General features: G+C 27.8%; 5 protein-coding genes across 13 annotated transcripts in view; 1 reads left to right on the forward strand and 4 right to left on the reverse strand.

The window, feature by feature from the left end:
- Nucleotides 1-829, reverse strand: part of LOC124948708 — a 3,290-nt gene extending 2,461 nt beyond the window's left edge. For all 4 annotated transcript variants that reach the window (XR_007100807.1, XM_047492724.1, XM_047492723.1 and 1 more), the window contains exons 1-2: nt 557-829; nt 215-441 (exon numbers count right to left, since the gene is read on the reverse strand). Coding sequence is in view for 3 of the 4 variants with exons in the window: in XM_047492724.1 (XP_047348680.1) it covers nt 215-441; nt 557-696 (367 nt within the window). In the remaining variant the exon portion in view is untranslated. The remainder of the gene's footprint in view (nt 1-214; nt 442-556) is intronic.
- LOC124948707 (adenylosuccinate lyase) overlaps nt 1-20,565 on the forward strand; it is a 26,042-nt gene extending 5,477 nt beyond the window's left edge. The window contains exons 1-6 of one of the 2 annotated variants that reach the window (XM_047492721.1): nt 18,073-18,296; nt 18,398-18,601; nt 18,735-19,017; nt 19,179-19,330; nt 19,393-19,791; nt 19,905-20,565. In XM_047492721.1, coding sequence (XP_047348677.1) covers nt 18,437-18,601; nt 18,735-19,017; nt 19,179-19,330; nt 19,393-19,791; nt 19,905-20,165 — 1,260 coding nt within the window. In that variant the 5' untranslated portion in view covers nt 18,073-18,296; nt 18,398-18,436 and the 3' untranslated portion in view covers nt 20,166-20,565. Of the gene's footprint in view, nt 1-18,072; nt 18,297-18,397; nt 18,602-18,734; nt 19,018-19,178; nt 19,331-19,392; nt 19,792-19,904 lie in introns of those variants that run through there. The other variant, XM_047492720.1, reaches the window with a different exon arrangement.
- LOC124948710 lies at nt 2,888-7,749 on the reverse strand. 4 transcript variants are annotated; one of them, XR_007100808.1, is made up of 5 exons: nt 7,377-7,749; nt 6,179-6,382; nt 5,801-5,986; nt 4,497-4,867; nt 2,888-3,095 (listed from the first exon to the last, which is right to left on the reverse strand). XR_007100808.1 is itself a non-coding variant. In XM_047492730.1 (4 exons), exons 2-4 carry the CDS (start codon nt 6,266-6,268, stop codon nt 4,637-4,639), a joined length of 507 nt encoding a protein of 168 aa, XP_047348686.1. In that variant the 5' UTR covers nt 6,269-6,322; nt 7,377-7,749; the 3' UTR covers nt 3,783-4,636. The 4 variants fall into 4 exon arrangements, 3 of the variants coding, with proteins under 3 accessions (XP_047348686.1, XP_047348685.1, XP_047348684.1); XM_047492730.1 differs by lacking the exon at nt 2,888-3,095 and having other exon boundaries at nt 3,783-4,867; nt 6,179-6,322; XM_047492729.1 differs by lacking the exon at nt 2,888-3,095 and having other exon boundaries at nt 3,783-4,867; nt 6,179-6,326.
- On the reverse strand, nt 14,162-15,975 carry LOC124948711. The gene is made up of 5 exons (XM_047492732.1): nt 15,640-15,975; nt 15,453-15,567; nt 15,336-15,380; nt 14,384-15,225; nt 14,162-14,290 (listed from the first exon to the last, which is right to left on the reverse strand). Exons 1-4 carry the CDS (start codon nt 15,688-15,690, stop codon nt 15,095-15,097), a joined length of 342 nt encoding a protein of 113 aa, XP_047348688.1. The 5' UTR covers nt 15,691-15,975; the 3' UTR covers nt 14,162-14,290; nt 14,384-15,094.
- LOC124948709 (protein snakeskin) overlaps nt 16,122-21,767 on the reverse strand; it is a 12,356-nt gene continuing 6,710 nt past the window's right edge. The window contains exons 1-4 of one of the 2 annotated variants that reach the window (XM_047492727.1): nt 17,811-17,979; nt 16,903-17,109; nt 16,697-16,816; nt 16,122-16,609 (exon numbers count right to left, since the gene is read on the reverse strand). In XM_047492727.1, coding sequence (XP_047348683.1) covers nt 16,508-16,609; nt 16,697-16,816; nt 16,903-17,109; nt 17,811-17,861 — 480 coding nt within the window. In that variant the 5' untranslated portion in view covers nt 17,862-17,979 and the 3' untranslated portion in view covers nt 16,122-16,507. Of the gene's footprint in view, nt 16,610-16,696; nt 16,817-16,902; nt 17,110-17,810; nt 17,980-21,767 lie in introns of those variants that run through there. The other variant, XM_047492726.1, reaches the window with a different exon arrangement.

The raw sequence follows: 21,767 nt of genomic DNA on the forward strand, positions 1-21,767 counted from the left end.
CATACTGATTTAAATTATACGAATGTATTTATGCATCGATTAAAAAATAAAATTTAGTTTTTTCTTTTGGATATTGTAATTTATATTAAATAATTATTCTTCATAAGATCACATTTAGATTAGATCTTTTTTATTAATTATTCATTCATTCGTCGATCTCTCTATCAACTTGTATGCTTTGATGTTTCAATTACGTTTCGAGATTGTTTCTTACTCGTTAAGGCTCGAGAATTATTATTTTTCGAATGATTTCGTTGATTCTCCGTCGTTTCCACTTGATGATACCTCGCTTGTACTTGATTTTCCGTCGTTTGTCCCTTTGAATTGTTTTTTTGATCGCCATTTTGAACGTCGTTTTGATCACCGTTTTGTTCGATGCCTTGTATCTGAACCCTTTGTTTTTTCTGTTCCATCTGTAAAACTCCAGTCTTGCAATTGCAACTGAATAACATGAAAATCATTCAATCTTAATACTTTTATAAATATTAATTTCGAAGAGATTGATAGATATCAAATTAAAAAGTTAGAATTTTTTGTTACCAAGGTATAAACTCACTTGGGACAACATGGAATAGTGATACCTCCGCGTAGAAGCTGGATGATCGCTGAACAAGATGTACATTGAGCGGAAAGCTGGGACGACGATAAAATTCCTTGAGTTCGAAAATGTTGATTGCAAAACTCGCATCTACTCATTGTTTGTACCAGGACTTCTTTCAGTTCAGATTTTACCGTCTGGTGTTTGTTGGTTTTTTTTTTTTTTTTTTTTTCAAACAGTTACATGATAATTATTCAATTAGGTTCTTTTTCATAATTAACTTGTTTATCCTTCATTTACTAGCCTGAGATTCCTCAACAATTAAATCTTTCGGTTCCGTTTGAATCTCGGCGATTTTTACACTTGCTATTGACGGGACACTAGTTGGACGATCGGCATACATTCGTCGACGACCAACGTTCGTTTTTCGTAAGCTGTGATCCGGTGTGGTATTTTCATTATTTGGTGATAATTTTATGGCGCTAATACTAGTCGTTACATCTCGTTTGTTATTCTGAATACCAGGGAGATACATTTGTTTTTAACAACAAAGTTGTATATACATATATATATATATATGTGTGTGTGTGTGTGTGTGTGTGTGTGTGTATGTGTATTATTAATAACAACATTAAAATATACTTCTTCCGGTAGAATTTGCGCAATAATTGGTGCATTTATTCCCATGGAAAAAAGTTCCTTTTCCTGACAACTCTTTTGATACATTTTACACCTATTTTTCCAGATACTACAATGATAAAAGTGTTTTTATATTTTTCGATTTTTTTAATAAATAACGAAAAGAGTTAAAGATTTGATTATTACGAAGCACGAAACTCACGAAAGTACAGTCAAAATGTCGATCAGGTAGAATAGCGATAGAACGAGACTGAAGAATATCAGTACAGTTTTTATCGGCCTGAAATTACTATTGGTGTCTGATAATAGAAATAAGAATATACTGACAAGAAAATATATCAGGAAACCCAGCATGGAGAACGTAAACATCTGTCATAAAGTAGCATAATTCTTAATATATATATATATATATATATATATATATATATATTAACGAATAATGTGATCAATTCGTTCGAATTTATAGAATAATTGTTTAAAATGGCTTAATTTTGTTATGTAATAGATTATTTTTACCGGTGTAATACGTAGACTACGTTCACCGTATTGAGAAATTATTTCCAGACTCATGACAAAGACATAGATACCGTTTATAACAATTAATGAAAGGCAAATGATTGTAGAAAACGGAAGCTCGGGTATCCAAAGTATGTATATGGTCAGAAAGAATAGGAACGTTGACGTGAGCTAAATCGATAAAATTTATCGAAATTAATTCGTCCGAGGTATACACGATATTGCACTTGCTTTACTTACAAATTGAAAAACTCTAAGCGGCTTTAATACCGCCGTATATGAAGTATTGTCTTCTTGATAAAAACCTAGTTTCTTTGGTCGATGATTTCTTTTGAGTATTTCTTCTGATAAAAAATGATTTTTTGAAGATGATTCATTTTTCAATAGTCATTAAACTTACCTGTATTAGACATATTTTTTTTTTTTTTTTACAATTGAATATGAGAAATATATTTTAAATCTTCTGTCAAATAATTCTGTACAGAACGTTTATTCTTGTGTCATCGTATATCGATTTTTTTTTTTGTTTTTATTTATTTTTTTTTTTTTTTTCTATAACACGGGTAGGCTATGATTATAGCTTTCTTATTTACGATCCCCATATGTATTTGTTATAATAAATCTTTTAATTTACAGAAAACAAATAACTTTCTTCAATGATCGTATTTGTAATCAATTGAAATGAAACTTTTATTATACGTGACCGTATTATCTTTTTATAAATCATAAAGTTTATAAAAATAAATGTTATACAGAGATTCGAGTAAAAGTAATGAAATTGTTCAATATCCGTACAAGAAGATTAAAAGAACATCGATTAGATATACGATAGAAGCAATTACGGATAAAACAATTGCTGCCATGAGTTTCCAGGTATCATTTACTTCGTCTCTTCTAGTAACACTAAAAATTTGGAATGCAGCTAATAATAAAATTACCGCAGCGGTTACTCCGAATAGGAACATCTAAAAGTAATAAAAGTTTATAATCTATATATATATATATACTTTTTAAAAATTAGTTCAATCATTTAGATAAGGTATCGAATATTTATTATTTTTTATAAAAATGTAAAAAAGTAAAACTCTGACCAACCGGTGTTTCCGTTATTGGATCACCACCAAATTGGCTGATAATGTCAATAAATGTTATGAAGAAAAATGTACCAAATGCCAAAAACAAAAGAATTTTGTCTACTTCAGTATAAGGAGATTTATTGATACATGTGTAGATGGTTAAGGCAATGAGGGAAGCCAATAATAACTAAATCATACAAAAATCTTATAAGTTTGTTAAACAAACTTTTAATAGTTGTTGTTTGACTACTTACGAATTGTACAATTCGTATAGGTTTTATCATCGGTACATGTTCGTATTCTTCATCGTACGATATTTCCTGTTCCTGAGGATAAAATTGTGGGTTATAAGTATTTGGTATCATGAATTAATTTCACACAAATTTATCAAGTGTCATCTCCTAAATAACTTATGTTCCCTTATATAAAAATTAATTACGTATTTAACCATAATCGAACATATCCGATTAAAATTTCTTAGATCGACTTGAATATAGTAGAAAATCAGGATCATCACATGATCGATATTATTTCATAACAGCATATATATAGTATATCCGGTTTATATATATATATATATATATATATATATATATATATATATATATGTTCGATTATTCTAAGTATTAAAAATGGAAAAAAATGTTTTATACAAATGCAGTGTCACGTCATAGTAATAATTATTAAATGTTTCGGTAACCTGTAAAATTCACATATACATTTTTAAATGGAATCTTATATTCGTCATTATATATTTTTATAACTAATATCAAACTGTTTTCAAAACACTACCCACACATGTATATTACACGTGCCGGCTTCAAATTTGGTGTAGCTTCTGCATTAACGTTACCCGATCTACGCAGCAGAAAAGTTATTCGGAATTTCTGTACTTTCATGCTAATTTCAAAGAGACAATAGGAACAAATTGACATTGATAATATTCATCTGAAACATTTTTTAGATTTTTAATGATTACGATTTTTAATAATCCCGTGTATACATTTAAAACGGACGTACTGTACATAAAAAGACTGAATATAATCGATATATAACTTTCTTTTTATGTAATTTTATTGTTTCAACTATATCATACATTTTATTGATAATAATTACTTAACGCAGTGAAAACTGAAAGTATATTAATATAAATTGCCTATTATTTAATTGTACAAGTGATCAAGGTGCTGCTATGTTAAACAATTTGATATATAATAGTTACATAGTGAATATTAAAGAATTATAAACGATAGCAATTTCTTTTCTAATGTTCTACATATAAATGTTTTATATAATCTTTGATAATATGTATAAAATATTCATTTGTAAATACTATACTATTTTACGAATTATCATTGTTATCATTAATATATATGGACGGATTCATTGCTTATAATTGTATACGTATCTATGCATATTAATTAATTACGTAACATTAAGATTTCTTATAAGATATATTATATAAACTTTGGACTTCAGCATTATATATATGTAAATATTCATAATTTTTTTCTTTCGAAAAATCATTTAAAATCTGAGAACTCTAAATTACGTTTATATTCCCAAACATTGCGTGCAAACGACAAATGTAATAATATTATAAAAATTAAAGTTAATTTAATTGATTGATAAGACACAATCGATTAGAAATTACATATGGATCTGAACATAGAAATGGATCTGATTTCGATATTTTTTTTACGAACACAATCGGTGGTAATTCTTACCTTTCAGATAACCATTTGATCACAAAATCTTTCTTTTAAATTATCGATGAATATTTATTATTTATTGATAAATATTATTGATTTATTATGCCTCAAGAATAATACTTTCGTTCGAGCTGATCATCCATTCTTGTAGATTCTCATGTTCTCGTTGAATATTTTAGAATCAAACAAATTTCGACAACGAAAGTCAAAGCATTTATAAAGACGAAAACCGAAGAAGATATTAACATGTCCATGTATTGTTTGCTCGGATATAATTCGTTATTTTGCATGTGGTAGTAGGGCCTTTGAATAGTACGCCAGTTGTGAACGATTAGGCTACCCGCTATTATATGTAGAATCGCACCCAATGAAGCAAATAATATCATCTGTAAAAAATAAAATTAAAAAAAAAAAAAGAAAAATAAAGATAAATAAAAATTATAAATAAAAATTTTATTATAGAAATTGAAATTGTTTTATCAACAAAATTAAAACGATTTTTAAATAAAATTCTTCAATTGCTTATAAAACTGAGTCACGTAAGATCGATTACGATTTTCAAACACGTAAGCAGAAAAGTCATTCTCATAGATTAATGTGTTAGTTATTATATGAATTATTACGTCTCATTAAGTATGTATGATTGCAATCATAAAAATACTTTATATCGAAAAGTTAATTTTCCTTTTTTCCTGTATTCGCGGAGATTATTTTAAAAATTATTCAAAAACTTTCCATACATACGTACAAATACGAAAAATTTTCTTTTCTTATTATATTCTTCGAACGAAAAAAAGAAATAAATAAATAAATAAAAGGAAAAGAAAGAACATTTCATCATCACGTAAATTAAAAAACCATTTGGTCGTTGATATCATTTGAATAATTAGTCGGACGTGTTGTAAAAATCAAATTAAACCATGACGGATAACTAATGAATTTCGTGTGTGAATTAAATGGTTTACGAAATATCGCAAACAACAGGATTTGCATATTACGTTATAACAAATTTCAATCGTCCGTTAAGTATGTACCGATACTATTACATCTAGGTGCATACTCATGAAGGAAAGATGTTACTTCTAAATACCTTGATGTGGCTTGTAATTATTATCGTATACGTCGTGACTTTAATAATGAGTCAGCTGTATAAACGAATCAAGAAAAATAGGTATTTCTTTGCATACTATAATACATTTTTATCTATATGTCTTATTATAATTAATATCGATATCATTTTTTGAACAATAATTACGAAACACGGATATATAAAATTTTGACGAACAAACGATTGAAAAATTTTTTTATAGAACACTTACCGTTCTTTTTGGTAATCGATCGCCCAACAAATGGCATATGATAAAAAGTGAATTTATCATAATATAACCAGCGACTGTTACATAAATGAATGCTGCATCGTCTAATTTAAATCGTGACTTGTTAAAGACTCGTTGAAACGAATTTAAAGGATCAACCAAAAGACCAATCGCGAAGATGGCTAAAATCTGTGAATATAAATGTACTCTGTCAATTTTTTTCTTCTTTTCTTTTTCTTTTATTATCTTTATTAAATTTTTTTTTAATTAATATTTTTGATCGATGGATTGTAATGTATAGCTGGTATATATATATATATATATATATATATATATATATATATATGTACATATATATTATATATACAAGTATATACTCACAATTTCGATCACTTTAAAAAAAATGGTAATATGTTTTGAGATTTTGTTCTCCTTGGGAACTTGAGTTGCTCGCTGATTTTCGTCGGCCATTCTGACCCTGCGATGTTTTCCCCTACTGTCGCCCAGCTTGAAGAAATACTAGATCTACCTTTAACGACGATCAATATCTTTTATTACACCTTTGCGAGAACAGAATAGTGTGCCCTACGACATACACAGTGATAGACATCATTACATTGGGGTTGACTCGTAAAAAAGGGTAAATAAATGAGGGTAAAAAAAGCAGTGAAATTGCATGTTTATGTCTGTCTTTATGAGTTTCGTATTAAATTGTTCATATGATCTATATAAAAAAATTCAATTTAATTATTTACATCATATCTTTGTCATATTAAAAAATTTCATTCATTTTACGTATCTTAATAAAAATCTGTTTTTTTTTTTTTCTTTTTTTTTTTCTTCTCTCAATATTGCGAATTAATTATAATAATTAAAAGATATATCATATTTTTACACGTATTATTTTTCATTTGTTCTTTGAACAACTATTTTCAATGCACTTGTATCATCCATAGTTCGACATTTGGAAACAGTATTGCGTTGAACTATTGATAACGCGTTCTAAATCTAGCTTGCAATATAAAAAAACGAGTTCGTTCGTAGGAGGTAAAGGTAGGTATTATCGAAAGTGAATAAAAAACGAAAGGAAACTAGTTTAAGATAACGTCGATAACATAATCCTGTTTTCCATGAAATTTACGAAATTTCATGGAAATTATGAGAATAGTCATACATTAACGTTATATAAAATTTTCTAAAGCGTATTAATTATGTGTTTGACGATCGTTGCCGGATGTCGTATGCTTTTCAAAGAAATTTAGAAAAGGAAAAAGAAAGAAAAAAATAGAACCTGCTCATTTTCATAAATAACGTCTTGTAAATATTTTAAAATTCCTTCGATCGTAGGTATAGCCTGACCTATGCTATTGGAATTTGCTCTCATTCATAACACCCACGTGTTATCGATCACACGATACTATCAAATTTTTATAATTTTTATAATCTTACGAACAAACGAAGTTAATCTCAGGCGACTAGAAGCTATAACAATTAACAATGGACTAATTGTGAATTATTAATGGAATTAACTGTGATACAGAAAAAGAAAAAAAAAGTATAAATAATCGCTCAAGCATACCTTAATCACGTTACGTTACGTTTATTCGTCCAAAACAATCACTAATTGTAAATTGTTGAAAAATTTACGTTGTTTTTTTTTGGAATTTACTAATACTTGACACTGTCAAACTCAATTCACTTTCATAAAAAAAAAAACGAAAATTAAAAAAAGAAAAGAAAAAAAAAACAGAAAAAGAAAAATGAGATATATGTATTATTTATTTTTTAATATATCTGATTTTCAACGATCAACGAGATGAAATTTCTCGATTAAGATGATTCAGTTAATGCTTTATGATTGCACATTGTCCGCGATTTTTTAAAAAAGCTGCCAGCGAAGAAGCGAAACACGCTCCGAGAAGGCGCGAGTTAAACTGGAACGCCGAGCGTGACGCATTGAGTTCTAATGCCGTGTAAACGGCGCAGCTAGCCTAAAGCTGAAGCGTTATCGTTGTCGTCGTTGTCGTCGTTGTCGTCGTTGTCGTCGTTGTCGTCGTTGTCGTCGTCCTCGACGACAATGTTTTAAGCTTCATTCACATTCGACGTGAACGTACTCGAAGCACGTTATACTAAAATCGTAATATCGATAAAATCTAACGTAAGAATACTTCATTGAGATATTAGCACGTGCTCGAGAATAATTTACATTTTAAAGATTTCTAATGATTATAATGATCATTAGCTGGAGAAAGTATATTGATAATTTTTTATATTAATAATTTTTTATTAATAATTCTCTTCTTCTTTCTCTTTTTCTTTTTTATCATTATTTTATTAAAAATTTTGTTACATTATTTTTAATCTAGATCATGATAAATTTTCGAATATCCTTATTGACAATAATCTTTTGTTCCTCTTTCATCTAAAATATTTTAATATAACGTACAATTAACGTATAGTTATTAACTATTATACGTAAAATATATACTGATCCTTTTGTATAACATATTTGACAACAATTTTTGTTTTATTTTTGTTTAAGAGATCGTAGAAAGGGTTGGCGTAATCAATACTATATATAATTACTAATTATTTTATGAAAAATATAGTTTCATATAGTTATTATATGTGCGCGCATACATCAAAAAGATTGTATTTTTATCAATGTATTTTGAAATGAATGTGAAAATTATATATCGGGCAATATCCAGGAAGAATGAATCACTTTCCTCAAGTGTTCTTTAGAAATATATTCTGGATCGATTGTTTGACAAGCAATAGAAAAACTTGATTATTATTATAAACGCTTGACTTTCTTTCATCATTTGTTGAATTGTCATGCTATAGGAAAATCTTCTAATATTTCAATAACTATTAATAATAGAATGATAATAATGTAATTTATATTTTCTAAATTTTATTTTAAGATTTTTTTTCAATACCCTTCCTTTTCCATTTGATCATTATTAAATTATTAAATAAGAATATATGTGTGTGTGTGTGTGTGTGTGTGTGCGTGCGTGCGTGCGTGCGTGCGCGCGTGTGTGTGTACCTATGTACGTATGTATGTATGCTTTACAAAAACATCTCTGATCAGATTATATTCAATTCAAAAACTTAATGATATACATATGTGGATCTTTTTCTTGAAAAAGATTATCTTTTTATGTGGTATTTGAAGAAGAGAATACAGATATCACCTACGATGGGTGTGGTAATCTTTCCAAATTGCTTTTGAAGAAATGTTAATCAGAAAATATGCTTACTGTGACTCACTATAATCTATGTGAACATAGTACGTACTACATTGTATACGCTTATGAATGCTTTTTTGTAATATGATGTATTTCTATTATTATATATATAAAATTGAAACGTGGGAGAGACGTGCTATTTACTAGTTATAGATAATTTATGAATGAAAATATTTAACTTTTAATCTGAATTTCAACAATATTGATATGTATGCGTGCGTTTGTATAGTGAAGTAAATAAAGAAGTTAATAAAGATATATTAATTAGTATAAATATTCTTTTCCATAAAATTTATCGACAAACTGCGAGAAATGACTTTATATTTTAGGAGAAATCACGAGTTAAGCAAGTGATAATAATTAATATTACTTGTATCTTTATTGCTCTAACTACACTACGCATATATATGCTAAATGGCTTAAAGCATGCAATCGAAGAAATAGTACACGCAATAGTTATATTTATTTAAGCGTATGTGCACATACACGCATGTGTGTATACGCATCGCACGCGCACATAATATACGATAAATACTGTACGTTATTTATTAGAAAATAAAAGAACTAAAGATTAAAATTGTTTCGTCCTTGACATATTAAAAAAAAAACTTCGTAAATATTTAGACAGATCGTTTTAAAGTTGACTCGTTTATAAATGAAAGTGGCCTCGTATCGAAAGCTATTTAAATGATAACTTTCATAGCTTAAGGTTCTTTGTTAATCAATAAGTATATAAATATGTGTCACGATCAGTTACTATAATATCGATCTATCATTTAACATTGATAGAGAATTATAATATACGATATCTAACAAAAGAGTTTCATAAAATTAAGGTTTTAATTGAAATCCAATAGAACAACAAATTAATCGATTTTTTTTTAATAAATGACGTAATTTTAATTGAAGTATATTTCGTATTTTATATATGTATATGCGTATATGTGTATGTGTGTGTGTGTATTTGTTTTATTTTAAAAAATTCTTACACATATATTATATATGTAATATATATAATATATATAATATATGAATTAACAACTCGTATTTTACTTTTATTATATGACGGAAGTTGAGTTAAAGGAAATAATAGTCATCGATAATCGACATTTTTCAAACAGGAAACAGAGATTAACCTTGCTGCATGTAAATACATATTTTCATAGCCTCGATCATTGTGTAATCTGTTTTAAAAGTAAACTATGGACAACTATCGCATGTGTTTACGGTAACGTAATAAAGCTACTAAGAGCATGCAGAGAGACAATAAGACGAAAAGAGATAGAGAAAGCATATGGAAGTAGGAAATACAAATGTGTGTAATTGTATATGTATGTATGTATATATAAGTATTATATAATACATGAATCTTTTTATTCAAAATTATCTATATATAGGGTTAACAAATTAATATAATTAGATTAGTTTGTTAATAAGTTACAACAGTGTAATAATAAAAATATGTAGATTGGTTTAAAATAAAAGCATCGATGGCATTGAAATCTCAGAAAAGAGTGATTTAAAAAAAAATTTTATATTTACTTAAATGTACTTGCTTTGAATCTAATTATTTTTTTGTGAAACGTTTCGCATCATTGGTGCAACGAAGGTGTTTTTAGTATTCAAGTTCAGTAAAATATCCTGTTTGTATATATATATATATATATGTGTGTGTGTATGTATGTATGTATGTATATATATATATATGTATGTATGTATGTATGTATGTATGTATGTATGTATGTATGTATGTATGTATGTATGTATGTATGTATGTATGTATGTATGTATGTATATACATACATATACATAAATACATATATATAGATATGTTTCCGTGAGCAGGAAAAGATCGCATGCTTCGGCGCGCGCAGTAGGCGCGGTTCGATCTTCATTGACGATTACTACTGTGCGATCTTCCTATTGGCCTTGAACCACTCATACTCATTTTCTTTGTGGACATACATATGTAAGTACATTGAGAAGGGAGGCCACTCACAAAAACTTTCGTTCTTCTACATCGACTTACATATATTTCTTTTACGTCGTTATTACTTCTTTAATTATGGAAATTATGACGAAAATAGCTTATGAAAAAAAAAAAAAAAAATTATTTTTAATGTTACCTTTAATTAATTCTTATTAATAATTTATTTAATAATCAGTTTTATGTGTATGATTATAAATTGTATATTATATCTTGTTTATTTCTTTTTAAATTATATTATTGATTTAAAAGTTACATACGAAATATTTGTTTATTGAGCTTTGTAAGTTGCAATAGAAAGTTATATACACTCATTTTCAACAAATGGATCTTTAAAATACATATAATCATCTCTTGTAATATTGTTTATACTTTTATTATTTCAGCGACGTAAAGACGCATTATATGACCGCAACTTGCTTCACACATCGAGGACTCGTAATCTCATATTACAAGCTCATGTCCATAACAATTATTATATTGCATGCAATTATGACTGGTGAACTATTTTTAAAGTGAAGGCAACGAAAGTCGAATTCGAATGTTCGATAAAAAGTTGTAATATGCATTTCATGTTTGTTTTCGATAAAAGAAAAAAGGAAACTCTTTCTTTTTTACAATATTAACGTAATCTCAAACGTAGTTGCATTTGACCTTGTCAGAGGGTAGATCGTCTAGGTATTGATCCGTAAACCATAGCACGAATTCACTTACGTATATTACTATTGTAAAATTATAAAGATATCAACTTTCGGAAAAACTGACACGATCATCAAAAATTAATAGGAATAAAAATGAGAAGAAAAAAAAGAAGGGATTTTGTTTTATTTCAAAATTGATATTTAATCTCTTTTTAATATATTGTCAAAAATAACATCTCTCCTATAAAACACAATTAATATGATAAAGATCTATCAATCAATTAATATCTTCATTAATTTATCGCTGTCTACTGTACATTATACATAAATTCTAATTATATCTCTTTTAAATTCAAAAGACAAATTTATCATTCGTAGGGTTCATTAATCAACCGTGCATAAGATCGTTCTTCCTTTCTGATTCATCAGGGTCAAATTAAGTACGACACTTGTAATTAGTATGATTACGTATCCGGATGGTTAGCCAAGACAACGATGCCCGCTATGAGGTCAAGTGGATTAATTGATCCAAGTCGTGTGGTCAATTCTTTTCAAGCACCACGCCTCTTATCCGGTGAAAAGACATTCACCCACCTATCACAGTTTAGTCTGTTCTTTTCTTTCGTTAAAAAAAAAAAAAGAAAGAAAAAACTGAAATTCGGTAATAGTTTTTTTTTTTTTTTTAATCCGTTGATATTCTTGACAAATATTTTTCTATTCCACGAACAATTACAACGAGCAATAGTGCGATCGAATTTATCAGACAGGCCAGAAACACGATGAATTTTCGTGTATTACTTCCTTGTCTGTGAAAAGTGAAATGTTTCAATTATTATAATTATATAACATTAGCTAATTGATATTCTAATTAATTCGAATTTGAGATTATCGTTCATAAGATTCCAAATTTGCAAAATTACCCTAAATTTTTGTCGTTATTGTTCATGAAGATCATGAAGCAGTCTGTTCTTATGAAAAATTGATAGAAGCAACAAAGTATGCATCCGAAAGAACCGATTGCAGCAAAGCACACTTCCTTGAGTTTTATCACTTAAATGAGTTTTATCGAAGATAGAGTTTTTTTTTTTTTTTTCTAAATAACTTACAAGGAAAACGTGAGTCTCTCTCATGTACATAGCTAAGATCTCTGATGAATTTATTATAATATAACCTGTTATCAAGGCAGGCACGACGATTCCGAAATATTCTGGGACAAAATATCGATCAACGGGACGTATATAAGCCGCAGTACCAACAATGCAGGCCAACTAAAGATATATTCCATTTCTTTTTTGTATGTATAATATTTTTACTTTCGAAGATATAAATAATGGGCAAATATTTAATATTTTTTAAATGTAAATTTACAAAATTGTATTCAATAGTTCTTATTGAAAAGTCAGTAGAAAGTACCGATTTTATTTATTAATCAACTTAATAACTATGAACTAGTGGAAACATACCAAAGAAAACATTTTGAAAACAAACAATCTTTTCTCGATCGTTTTTGTTCTGATATTATCGGGAATATCGCTAAATGGAATCGGAATGTTTCCCATCCTATTACTTTCGTAAAGAAATTAAATTAAATACAATTGTAGAAAGATAGTGATGATATTTATTAAGCTGAAGTATGCGAAATTTGGAACAGTGATTCAATTAATTCGATATTTTATATATTGTTATATCGATAAAATCAATCGAAATATGTCAATCGGTATAAACACATATTTAATAAATACTGCGAATTTTAATTGAAAATATGAAATCGTTTCGCGATCTTTTCACCGATATTAATTTTCTTCTTAGATTGTTAGAATGGGTTAGTATGCATACATATATACGTAAGAAATAATAACTGCATAACGTATAATAATAAGGTTATCTTCTCATTGTATTATTCAGGTACTCTGTCTGTTAGGAATTATTTATTATCATCGCACTCTCGATACAGGTCAATTGTTGATTCTTCATGGTTGGTTCTTTGTTGCACTTTCTTACATCCTCTCTTACATTTGGGAAAGTCCTGATCCGTGGGTGGTAGGTTACATATATAATCGAGACAGTCGTTTTATTTAACAAAATTCTTAAAAATAAAATTTATCAATATTCTTATAATTTTATATCAAGGAGGTATTCGCGATTGGAATTTATATTATATTGATGATAGTTACTATCTTTATGGATTTAACACTGCATTCCATTTTAACGATAATTCTAGGTATTTATGATTGAAAAAAAAAAAGTTTCACCTATTTAAAAAATTGGTTTTATATAAATTTTTAAAAGATTCTTGAACTATATACATCTTTTTTCAGTCATTCTTCTGATCGCTGATTTAGTGTTTATAATCGTAACTAAAACTTCGTAAATCAAGTTTCGTGGAAGAATTTGATATTATTTGAAGGTACAACGAAGGAGTAAGTTTGAATAATAAAAAATGTTTCAATTTTTTTTTATTTAAAGGTTTAGTCACATCTTTCGTCGGATCATTCTTATCAACGCTCTGACAATTCTATTTCTTGTGGTCGTAATTCTGCTATCAGATACACTTGCCTGTTATCCATAAAAATTTTCATACAAACATCGAACATCATTAGGAAGGAGCATACTGTTAATTATGTGACAAAATTATTCTATTAATTATCTTTTTGTATTCGTAAACATTGTAACAGATAAAACTAAATTTATAATCCAGACATACTTATTAAAATGATTCCAATTGTTTTCTCATCACATTGATTTTTATTATTACTCTGTATTATCGTATAATATCTAATGATAGCTGATATACTTGCTATCCAATATAAAGTAATACCGATTAGAAAATAGGTGAATTCCTATAAAAAAAAAAAGCCATAAAAATGTTGATATTATTATTAAAAATAACAAATAAAATATAAATATTTCAATAATACCATGACGTTTTTCTTCTTCTGAAAAATATGTGCCAAACTTAAAACAAGTAAGATAATAGCATAAGTCATGGAATTTATTGAATAGATGATCCATAACCACATTGGTATCGAATGTTCTTGACATTTCGATAAGATATTCATACAAACGCATACTAAAACCTAAATCTTATTTTTTAGTTTATTACCTGTAAAAGAAAATTCTATTAAACGATCTACGTACCAAATGAATTATCTTAAATAAAAGACTATAATCTTTTAAAAGACGTTTTACAAACTCATTCATTTATCAAATGAATTCCAGTCATCGTGAAGTTTATCACGCATAACATTAATTGATTAAATAAATATTAAATGGCTATTAATAATTGATAACTAAATTCAGTTATTCAATATACGATTTTGAAATAGAAAACGATGAGCATTAAGAATGTTCAAATTTTTATTAATCATTCATCCATATTTTATAATTGTATAAATTTGTTATATTAAAAATATATTTATTCGGCAATTTCAGCAGTTCTAGCGTGCGTTGCGCCTCCACCACGATGTAATCGACCATTTCCTGCTCCTCCTTTACCAGTTTTTATTATCAACAATACTAAGTCGATTATGAGAATCACTATAGAGACTATTCGGGGACAAAAAGTAATACAGTTAAAATAATAATTTTTATCTCTTAATTACAATAATACAAAAAAATTAATGATTTAAAGATATAATTTAATATTAATTAATTACTAGTTGCTAGTCCAAGAGATATGGCGAAAGATCTGCCTTCGTGTTCTATAAAAGCCTGATAATTAAGTTTTTAAATATACGTAAAAAAATTATTAAATAATCTATACATTTACTCACGAGTATGTTTGTCAATATAAATGTCACTTGCTCCATCATCGTCATAATAATCATAAATCAATGAAAATGTGCTAATTGTTAACATCAGCACTGTGACTATAATCATACAGCATTCCTATAAATATAGAATATGAGATCAATTAATATTATCTAATTTAATAATTAATTAGAATCTCATTAGCATTACCCAAATAAAGGTAGTACTGAACCATATGTAAGCATATAATATGATAATCATATTTATCAATGTTGTATAAAAATAACCAATTCCAAATGCATAAAGTTGATGACATGTTGCATAAACATCGAAAAAAAAGAAATGTATGCCCAATAAAGTGTTCTAAGTGAATATAAAATAATTATTATTAATGAATTAAAGAAAAAATATTGATTAGAGGTTATTTAATGCTCACAAAAACAATCATTTTTAAAATAAAGTGAAAGTTCTTCCATAATTCCTTGCAAGTACGACCCATTTTATCTTCTGATCAAATAAATTATCTTTCTTATTTGAAAACTCGAGAGATCTTAAATTTATTTTTTATGATGTTAATTTCTCTTCGTGATAAAGATATCGATATTGATAATGCTATCGTTTATCGATTATAGTAAATATATATATGTATGTATGTATGTATGTATGTATGTATATATATACTGAATAATATATTAATTTAATTATTTTATTATTACAAAACGATACATTTCAATTATTAACATTAGAGACTGCGGAAAATGATTTTGCAGCAAATAATTATTTAAAAATTATAATAATTAACAAGTCACATGCACACTAATACAAAGAATCGATAATTTCTTCGTACACAATCTGTCTTAATAATAATTATTTTATAATAATTAATTTTGCCATTGTCCACGTTAGTTACTTTATTTACTATAAAATGTAATAAAATATGTATTTCAATGTGAATGACTCGAATTAGTACAATGACGAGTGAAGTCATTTTATGACAGTATGATTAATCGTCTTTAATGTATCTATGGAATGGATTAACTTTCAATACAAAATATTCACTTAATATCTAATGAACGCGTTAATCATATTCTTCTTTCGTCAAATGCCGAACGCTTAATAGTAAATCCAAAAGATATAATACTCCTTCTAAAATACATAGCGAACCAAGAGCCAATCCAACCTTTAAAAAAATACATATTAATAAATAAATATTATAATTCAAGATATTGTAACTTGATAAAATATATCATTTTATTCATCGTAATACCTCTTTTTCCGGTACTAAATATTCAAATTTATGCTCTGGCTGATATCCATGCCAATAGTGTAGAGCTGTGCCGCCAACAGCGAGGAACATACAGAGGCCTAGAAAGTTCATGATAATGTCCTGAAAAAAGGAAAATAATGACGATAAATTATATATTACCTTTTTCGAAACCCGTCTAATAAATAATCACGAAACGTTGAACTTACGACGAGACTTTTTTTGTGATTAGTCGTACCAAAACAAAAAGTAATTAGAACGACACCAGTGTACAGAAAAAATCCTACGAAAACACCTGATCCAACGATCTCAACATCAGGGTTTTTATCCTCGTTGAGATTCCATTGTCCACCGATTCCCAAAAATTCGCCGGCATATCCCGTTCGATATAGAATTAGAATAATAAAATTTATCACCTGAAAAAGAAATAAGAGGTATTTTAAATGATTTACAATTCATTAGTTTCGTCTTATTCCTTTTTTCTTTTTTTTTTTTTTTTCTTTTACTATTTCATGACTAATACACAAAAAAAAAGGTTATGGTGAATCTAACGTGCTCGTTTCACACTTTTGTGTATCACAAATGAAAGCGTATCACTTTACAAACAACATTTCTTATCTATACCGAGTCGATAAGAAACGAAATGAATCATGAAATCGCGTAAAATTTTTCTTAATGACTGCATTTATGATATTCTCTGATCATAAAAATACTTTGGTAATTCAATCATATATCGGATAAGTAAATATAAATTCCGAATAAATTTTGACAACAAATTATTCAATTTTATGTTACTAAACTCATTCAAACAGTCAGAAAAGGAATTTCTCCGTTCACTTTTGTTTGTTTTTTTTTTTTTTTTTTTTTTTTTTTTTTTTTTTCTTTTTTTCCTTTAATTATAAATCATTTATTATAAAACGTCACCGTTAATAATTTCATTAAAAATCATTATAAGTTATAAACTTAGCACATAAAAATGAAACACTTGCACACACTGAGAAAAGATCGATAGGATCAACGTAATCCCTTTAGATCATTCATTTTATTTGATTCACAAATATCTCGATAGAAATTCTATTTTTAGATTTTCCATTATAAATGATCATTGTATCCTCACCAATTTAAGAATTTTTATTGTAATAGATGCTATTGTTTCAATGGACACCATTTTGATGCCAGTTTATTAGGAACACCTTCGCAATGAGGAAGAATGAGCAAAGTGGAGACAACACTATTAAACGATTTTGATCCAGAAAACCAAGCTCTCCGTATCTAATCAGATAATATTCTACGAGATAAAGAACAAGTACTTGCTCATTCGTCTCGTCTTATCTTTTACGCGTTCTATCTTTCTTTTTTTTTAAATTCAATGCAGTGGTGTAAAAACTCTTTACTATTGCCTTTACTACAAATAATGAGTCATAGATCGTTCTCTGAGAAATTCATTACATTTTTTTTTTAAAGAAAAAACGAATATTTAGATACTACATATTTCATTGTTTTAAGGGAGTTTAGAAAAATTTACGTCTTATATTCCGTAAATTTGTTAAAATATAAACAACATGAAAGTTTCTAATTTTTCAAAAACATTGAATTTACAAAGGTTTTATTAAGAATGTTATTAAGTCCCTTAATCACACGATTCAATTTATAAATTTCTGATAATCGATCGAATAAATAATTTATATATTTTTATTGTTTTAGCAATTGGGATTGGCTATTACTCAAGAGCAAATCAATGAAATGGAGACACACATCGATAATATCGATTTCGAAGCTGTTGCCAAAGTAGAAAAGGCTACTAGACATGACGTAATGGCTCATGTTCATGTCTTTGGGAAGCAGTGTCCTAAAGCAGCACCTATCATTCATCTGGGTGCTACTAGTTGTTACGTTGGTGATAATACGGTAATGAATTGTTTCATATATTTCTAAAATATAAATATCCCCATGAAAAGTACTTTCCAAAGAATAAAAACATTATTACATGATTTGATCGATTCAGTGTTAACAAAATTTAATTTCGTTCTTATTTCTTAAGGATCTACTGGTACTTCATGAAGGATTTCAAATTCTTTTACCTAAATTGGCGAAAATCATACAAAATCTTTCCAAATTTGCCACAGAACATGCGTACGTTCCAACATTAGGATTCACCCATTTACAACCAGCTCAACTAACGACAGTTGGTAAAAGAGCTTCTCTTTGGCTTCACGATTTACTGATGGACGAAAGAGCTCTTTTACGTGCAAAAAATGATCTAAAGTTTCGTGGTGTAAAGGGTACGACAGGAACTCAGGCGTCATTTCTTCAATTGTTCGATGGTTAGTAAAATTTTAGATAAATGATTTTGAATGTAAAAATAATTAAGGATTAGAGAATTAAAGATAAACAAATCTATTAAACAAATTTTTCTTTTTTTTATTAAGTATATCTTGTTTAATTAATTTACTTATAGTACTAACGATATTATGTCAATTTTTAGGTGATTCTGAAAAAGTGAAGCAATTAGATGCTTTAGTAACAAAGATGGCTGGATTCGAAAAGCATTATGCTGTTACAGGACAGACGTATAGTAGAAAAGTAGACGTGGAATGTTTGATCGTTTTAAGTTCATTAGGAGCTACTGTTCACAAGGTAAAAAGATCCTTTCAATTTGAAAGATATTGTTTTGAAAATTCAAAAAATTTGTTTAATAGATTTGTACCGACATCAGACTGCTAGCGAACATGAAAGAGTTGGAAGAACCATTCGAGATGACTCAGATAGGATCAAGTGCCATGCCGTATAAGAGGAATCCGATGCGTTCCGAAAGATGTTGCAGTATTGCACGTCATTTGATAACACTATGCAATAATGCATTTCAAACCGCAGCTACTCAATGGATGGAAAGAACGCTGGACGATTCAGCCATACGTAGAATAACTCTTTCTGAAGCTTTCCTTTCAGCGGATGTCATTCTTATGACGTTACAAAACATCACGGAAGGTTTAGTAATATATCCCAAGGTCATTGCAAAACACGTTGCTCAGGAATTACCTTTTATGTGTTCTGAAAATATTATAATGGCTATGGTGAAAGCTGGTGGCGATAGACAAGTGAGATTTTATTCTATTTCTCTAATGCACTTTTTTTTCTTTTTTTTTTTTTTTTTTTCTTTTTTTTTCTTTTTTTTTCTTTTTAAGTTTATTTATAAATCTGTTTTATTTAGATATGCCATGAAAAAATTCGAGTACTATCGCAAGAAGCTGGAGATCAGGTAAAGCAACATGGCCTCGACAATGATTTGATTGATAGAATTAAAAGGGACCCATATTTTGAGCCAATAATTAGTCAACTCGATGATTTGTTAAATCCTTCAACCTTCGTTGGTAGAGCTCCCGAGCAGGTTATCGAGTTTATCAAGGAAGAAGTTCATCCTGTTCTCAAAAAATATAAATACATGAGCGGTCCGGTTGAACTTAACATTTAAGTAACACATCATTTTAATATAATTTTGTTATCGTAGAAAATTAAATAATTCTACAATTTTTATACAATTGTTATATAGGAGAAAATTTTTAATTTCATATATTTTAAAGAAATATATAAAGGAAATATTCAAGAATTTGACTAAAAATCAATTGTTTTAGTATTAAGAAGATCATTTAGCACATCAAGAAGCATATTTATAGTAAGAACAATAAGAAATCACGCTTTTAATATCCAGAAAAAAAATTAATCATTCTTGTAAATATTAATCATTGCGCCTAGAAACATCCAACCATCCATACCAGCTCGTCGATAATATCCCGTACAAAAGTCAATAAGTATCAATAAGAAACTTTCAACTGCTGTACTTGACAAAAGATTAAAATTTTATATTACATGTATTATCAATTGTATTGTATTGCTTATTTTCTGCCATTCTTTGTAACATGAATAATTATAACAAATGTATAAATGCTTTTCGAATGTTATTAATAGAATATATTAGTTGAAGGTGCTTAATATACCTGACTGTTTAAATAAGTTCTTTTTCTTTTTTTTAAAGATAAGCGTCTAAGAGGTAAATAATTATATATGAGAATGAAAGAGTTTTTTTTTTTATTTCTCTTTTGCAAAATGCCATTGAAAAACTTATGCAACAGCATGAGTTATTTCTAAAGAAAGGAATGTCATTGAAATGAACGTTCGAAATCTTTTTTTTTCTTTTTTTTTCTTTTTTTTTTTTTTTTTTTCATATTTCTATTGTTTTTTTGCAGAAAGAATAGAATACTGTTTATACAAGAAGATATAAGATTTTTTGTTCGTATTCATTGAGATTTTAAATTTATAAAGTATTTTAGGAAAGGAAGAAACAGGCGCATCGTTCACAGCCAAGCTAGGCTTTAAAATTTAAATTCGATAAAATCACTTTTTAACCTTATGTTTACAAATTCAATTTGTTTATATTGATTATTTGTTTCTTTTTACTTGACAATCTTCTCGTCAACTTAACAGTCGTGATAGCAAAGACAAATAAAGCGACGAAGAGAAACGGAAAGATGAAAATTTTTACAAGAGTTTATAAATTGAATATTTACAAATTGAAAAGAAGTTAAAGAGACAGAAAAGCAAAGTTTTTTCAAAGAAAGTGAAACGCAGTAGAAAGTAAGTAAAGGAAAATAATAGATAATGAAGAAGTGAAGAGATATTGAAAAAGACCGAATGTTTTATTTAAAAAAGGAAAAGAAATATTTATAATAAATTTGTTTCGCAGATATTGAATAAATTATGCATAATCTCTGTATACAGATTCGCAGTTGTAAAATCAGAAAGAAATGACAGATACATATGTAATGGCAATGATGTGCTATAGTACAATAGATAAGCTATGACGAAAGATGATACAAAGAATAGTGGCATATAAATGATAGAACATATATCATAATCACAGTGCATAGGAAACCCATGTTTTCACTAGATTTTGTACAGAGTGAGTATTAATAGGTGGGAAAAGTAGACTAGAAAAAGAAAGGATATAGTAAATGATTTATCAATTAAAAGACGGAAATGATCGACTTTCTTCTATGCCCATTTTTACATTTTTTAT

This window comes from Vespa velutina, chromosome 4 (genome assembly GCF_912470025.1).
Source record: "Vespa velutina chromosome 4, iVesVel2.1, whole genome shotgun sequence".
NCBI lineage: Eukaryota > Metazoa > Arthropoda > Insecta > Hymenoptera > Vespidae > Vespa > Vespa velutina.